This window comes from Hylaeus volcanicus, chromosome 5 (assembly GCF_026283585.1).
Source record: "Hylaeus volcanicus isolate JK05 chromosome 5, UHH_iyHylVolc1.0_haploid, whole genome shotgun sequence".
NCBI lineage: Eukaryota > Metazoa > Arthropoda > Insecta > Hymenoptera > Colletidae > Hylaeus > Hylaeus volcanicus.
This window is the reverse complement of record NC_071980.1, coordinates 1560781-1566780: the sequence shown is the minus strand read 5'-3', so window position 1 is coordinate 1566780 and position 6000 is coordinate 1560781. Positions and strand designations below refer to the sequence as shown.

At 47.7% G+C, this 6000-nt stretch overlaps 1 protein-coding gene across 2 annotated transcripts in view; it reads right to left on the bottom strand.

The window, feature by feature from the left end:
- Positions 1 to 14: 14 nt before the first annotated feature.
- LOC128876361 (myeloid zinc finger 1-like) overlaps positions 15 to 6000 on the bottom strand; it is a 29492-nt gene continuing 23506 nt past the window's right edge. For both annotated transcript variants that reach the window (XM_054122671.1, XM_054122672.1), the window contains exon 3: positions 15 to 5744. In XM_054122671.1, the coding sequence (XP_053978646.1) occupies positions 4741 to 5744 (1004 nt within the window). In that variant the 3' untranslated portion in view covers positions 15 to 4740. The remainder of the gene's footprint in view (positions 5745 to 6000) is intronic.

The following is a 6000-nucleotide window of genomic DNA, read 5'->3' as shown; positions in this document are numbered from 1 at the left end:
TCTCTCTCTCTCTCTCTCTCTCTCTCTCTCTCTCTCTCTCTCTCTCTCTCTCTCTCTCTCGCGTGAAGATACTTAATAATAATTAATAATTAATAGCGACGATAATGATAGTTAATAATAAGATACATCGTTACATCGTGCGCGACGAGTTAGAACAATAAACAGGATTCCGTCCGTATCTACACTTTGTTTACAACAGTTTACGATCCTTCTCTTTATCTCTTCTCATTCCTAGTTTACAACGCGTTCGCGGAATTTCCGAGCCTATACGAACATCAAATCTCTCCTTCAAAAGTTTTCAAGGTGGCATCGATCTCGGTTGAACAGTACCCATTCGCGTGTTTGCCGAACGAACCTGGATATCCCTGCGAGTAAACATTCCTTGTATCGTTTCACCGGATGTTTTGTATAATTCTCTCCTCCCTACCGAATAGGTAACTATTCTCGTCGTCGGGTTCAAGATTCTCTTTTAAATTCAATTTTGCTCGATATTATCGAGCAGAGTTTCCGTAAATTGTTCTTCAACGGATCTCGACTATTTTCTCGTTCGGTGTTCCTACCCGTACCAGAGTACTACTCGAAAGAGAATCCTATCATTTTACGTCTCTTTTTTCGTTTCCTATGGGGCGATAACGCCTGGTTAGCAACTCGACGAGTGTAATGTAGAAATTCGAAATGATTCGTTCGGAGACAGTCGAAAAGAAAGACAAAGAAAATTTGTCGTAGATTGCGGAGCGATCAATTTTCAATTGGATTAAATTATGTACGATGTGATACGAAACTACAACGGTGTAAGATACAGAAATTCCAGGGTTCGATGACGAATCTCTGTAAATTCGAATAATCGAGTCGCTAATTACGGCCTCGGATCGTTAATGTACGCTTTCAACGAATGATTGTCTCTGAATAAAACGCGAGAACGTTCAACCGTTGGCCGACACATAATAAACCAATTATTATTTCATCGGCGAATAATGTTTCCGTCGCTCCGACGCGGCGCTGGAAGATTGGATTATCGTTTACGCGCTCGGTGCGTATTTTTCGACGGGCAAGAATTTATTTCGCGTTTTAATAGCGGTGATTAATCGCGAGCGCGGGACAGCGTGACACTGTTACGCTGTCGACGTAAAAATTAAACAATCCCTGGAAAAGGCATACGGATATATCGGCGATCTATGCTTACATTCCCCGAGTGACCACGGAAACTCGATAACCCAGATCGCGAGACGCGGTAACGAGGAGTGCCGTGAAATTGTCCCTTGTTAAAAATGTACCAGGAGAGAGGAACGAGCGAGTCTAAGTAGATCGTGACAAATCAAAACCAACGCGATAATAATACTCGTAAACGAGATGGTTAAACTGAAACAGGTTCTCACTGGCTGATTTCCGTTTTCTTTTTTCCGAACCCGACTCGTTCGATGCACCTTCTAAACCCCGTTTCGATCGGAGATGGACAAAATTCTTACCTACGATTTCGAGCAACGAACAAGCGACACGATCGTTCCTTTCGTCAGATGAAAATCGGAATCGGAACTCTGAAACCTAGCAAAGGAATAATAAAAGTTTGCTCCTCCGAAAAGATCGCCTCGGGCGACGCTCGAAAATGCGTCACTCTTTTAAAATTGCGGACAGGAGGATCGTTTTACCTCATCAATCCTAAAGAGACCTATAGTCCGAGACTATATCGCGGAATAAAATGGCCCTTCGGTCTGCAATTTTGAAAGACCGACGCAATTTACGGACGTCGCCAAAGGCCATCTTCTTGGAGCGGGACAAAGATCTACCGTGCCCCGACCGTTCGCGCCGCTGGAACTTTTGATAAAAATGTAACTTTCCCAGAAAGTTTGATGCTAAAAAATTCTGTCCATCTCTTCTCGCGCGCTCGCAACGAACGAGAAATGACGAAGGTAAAGCATAACAAACGAAATAATGGAAAATAACGCTCGACGACGAGTACCGATCGACGAGCGATTCGCATCGTTGCCGTTTTCTCTCTCGTACTTTTCCGGTGGTGTTGCGCGTCGTATCGTTTTCATTTTTTTCCCCCGATTCCTTGTGATTTTTTTGTTAACGCGGTATAAGTAGATCTCTAATAATTAAATAATGAGTCGATCGACGCGATCCTTCGTTCGTCGACTTCGCCATTCTTCCAACCATCCCCCCCTGCCCACCCCTCCCCCACTTCTTCTCGTACCTCCATCGCGCTCTTCATTTTTTTTTTCTTCTTTTAGTACTGTATCAGAGTATCGATAATTGCAGTTCTCGATATAATTATTAATATACCATCCTAAAATACGGTCAAATCACTGCCGCGAGCAGCAATTCCGAGGCACTACGAACAGGCCACAGAGAATATGGCCGCACAATTATTCATCTTCAGATCATCTCTGTGTCTAATTATGATAAAAGACTAACCGTAGAACGCCTAATATACGTATAATCGTAATTATACATATATATATATATACTTATGTATCTCGTCATCTATAGGTATAGATCATTATAATATATATATATATATAATATACAATAATTAGAGAGATCACACGTCTTAATATAGAAATTTAAAAGACTATTCTCTAGTACGTTGAAATTTCCTCGTATCCTTCCCACCATTTTTCCCTCGTTTCGTTTTACGTATTGCCACGAAATAATCTTTCATTCTCTTCTTTTTTTTTCCCCACCAGGGCGGTGTTACGATAGCGTTCAATTATTTATTTATTTATTATTATTAAATTCCGAATGAGCGGACTTCGCGAGGGTCCTTCGGAAGTCTTTTTTTCCCCCCTCTTCCCGACTTTACTCGTCTTCATCTGTTTTTTTTTTTGTCATCTTTTGAGCTACTCTATCGACTACCCTACTTTATACGCTACTCTACGGTGTCTCAGCCTTCTTCCACGTTCCCTCCTCTTTCGTATCGCTTACCTAGTGTTATATCAGCACCAATCTGATTTTAAAACCGATTCAAAATATCATCATTATAGTTAATAGAATAATATAACCTGTCGTATAAATATACATTCAAATATTACTATAGTATACAAGAGTCATACCTCCTCTCGCGCAACTATCGTCATCGTCAACTCGTCGTATCGAAAGCTATGGCTCAGCACACTCGAGGGATACCGCGTCGTCCTCGTAAATCCTACCTAATCTCTCTTCTTCTTCCCCCTTTACCTCCTCGCGCTCACCCCTCCTACCGTCTCTTCTCGTTGTCCTCCGCATCCTCCTCTTCCTTCTTGCTTCTTCTGCAACATTTTCTTTTCTATTTTTTTTCTTCCTTCCGTCTTGTATCCTTCGGCGATCCTTACCCACTCGCGTATACTCCCTCTCTCTCTCTTCCACCCTCGCGACTCCGAAACGCGCATACGCTCTTCTCTCTCTATCACACGGACGCATTCACGCACCACGCACGCATATATTCCTCTCCTGCTCTTTTTCGCGCCATTTCAGTTTTTTTTGTTTGTTTGTTTGTTTGTTTCGTTCGTCCGTTGGAGCGAACGGCTTTACATATTTACAGGCATTCTTCTCGTGGTCGTGTGTTCACCTCCCGTCTCGAGGCAACGTATCCTTCCTTCCATCACATCTTTTCCCCATTCTTTTTTTTGTCCCTTTTAAACATAGGCAAGTTAAATATCGTATCACAATCGTTTGTTTTTGTTTTGTTTGTTTGTTTGTTTGTTTGCTTGTTTGCATTAGTCTGGTCGAAATCGAACATCTTCGACCCGTGTTCGCAGATGGAACACGTTCCGAATGAGCGTGTGAACGGTGCGACGAACGACACCTCGGACGGCCTGCCTGCCCGGAACCACCGAACTCTCTCGAGCTATTCGCTTATCCACGAAAAAAACCCGCGAGTAGGTACGTCGTTAATTCGTTAATATAAAACATACGTATGGGAGAATAGACGAGATTCTTCGTTGGTTGATATACTTTTCTCGGTACCTCGGGCGGACGAGCCCGACGATAGCTTTCGCCGTGGTCCGCCCTCGACCTTCCTCGGTCCCTCGCGGTCGCGAGTCGCGTCGACGCGGAATCAATTGGAAATCGATTCATCTGCACTCACCTTTGTCAGCGGGCACGGGCTACTTATCTTCCGTATTTACTTGAAACTGTACTCAACGATGAAATTCTACCGTAAGAAAATCGTCCGAGATTTTGTTGAAATTGAAAGATTCGCCGAAAGACCGGCGCTTACATTCGGTCCCAAAGATGACGATCGAGCGGCTGATCGATTTAGCTCCGAGTCTAGTCGCGAATAATTTCGCTGGTTCGACTGTTCGTCGTCGGGTTAAGGATGGAAGTCGACGCGACTGGAGAGGCGCGGACCGCGAGGGCGAAACCGCGAGCCGTCGAGCGGTGATTTCGCGTTCGCGACGTTGCTCTTCCACGATTTATTATTGCACACCGTCGAGTCCGGTTCGACGAATAGAAAAGCCACGAGGCACGCCGCGGGGGCATTGCGGCGATCGTCGAGCTCCTTGGTAGCTGGCGACGCGCGTTCCGAGGCTCCGCGAAGCGATGGAACGAGGAAAGTAAGCGAACCGCGAAACGAAAAGAAAGACCCTAGTAAATGTACGATAAATGTCACGGGTAGTGTTGTTGGATCGGCTGCTGGCTACATCGGTGCGACGCGATGCTCGACGCTGCGGTGGCGTCGGTCTGCAATGCGTGACCGAAGCATCGCTGAAACCTCAGCGGTATTCCTGCTTGCTAGTAGGCGGCAGGATGGACGGTTAGTCACTGTGGCGGCAGACCGGTCGGTGGTTTGAACTCGCCAGCAACGGATACGCCGTTCGCCTGGCCCGGGAACTGCGACGTCGACACGGGCGGCTGATGATTGAACGCGGGCGCGTAACATTGCGGGAAATAGAGCTCCGGCTTTACCACCGTGGGCGTGAGTCCCCGTGGGACGGGCACCGGTCCCAAACCTGCCGGTGTGCCGGGCGGTTTGGTGTCGCTGCTCGAGTTCCGGCGCACCTTGGCCGCGTGCGGATTCATATGGTTGTCGATGTGTTTCTTCACCTCTGGCTCGGTGGCGAAACGCCGCCTGCAGTTCGGCATCGGACAGCAGAACGGTCGATCGCCCTGGTGGGTGCGCGTGTGTTGGTCCAAAATCGCCTTCTGACGGAAATCTTTGCCGCACTGTTGACACTTGTACGGCTTCTCACCGGTGTGAATGCGCAGATGTTGGTTCAGGATTGTGCGCTGACGAAAGTTACGTCCGCAGTAAACGCAACCGTACGGTTTTTCGTTCGTGTGAATGCGAAGATGCTGGGTCAGATGGGACTGCTGCCTGAACCTTTTACCGCACTCCGGGCAAGGGTACGGCCGCGATTCGATGTGTATGCAACCGTGCTGCAGCAAGGTGGATTTTTGCTTGAACTCCTTCTGACAAATCGGACAGCGCACGTAAAGCGGCATCCCCGCCGAGCGACCGTGTTGTATCACGTCCGGCAAACAGCCCTTGGTACCGCCCTGTTGCTTGATGTATTGGAGAGCACCGAAGCTGCCCGTGCCACCGGCACCGAACACCGCGTGATTCCCGCCCTTCGGATCTTTGAAGTAGGCGGGATATTGGATGGAATTCGCGTCCGGCGCCGGACTGAACGCTCCCGACTGTGTGTCCGTGTCGCCGAACGTCGACGCCACTTCCTCCTTGCCCTCCTCCGGGGGGAACGGAACGTCCTGCGGCCAGAGCGTCGGCGTCATTCCGTTCTTGAAGATCAGATGCGGGCTCACGTCTGCAACAAACACGGAAACCAAGTTCATCATCGGCTGGCCGGATGTGCGCTCGTTGGAGGAATATTTTGTTAGTCGCTCGAGCAAACGCGGACCAGAAAAGAAGCTAACTACGTGCCGAAAAGTGGGAGAATCGCGCGATACTGTTCGAAACCTCGCGGACGAGTACACCCTCGAGAAACCCAGAACCTACCGATCTTTACTCGACACACGATTTATTAAAACGCGGTCACCGGCGAGTTGCTAATTGGACACGAA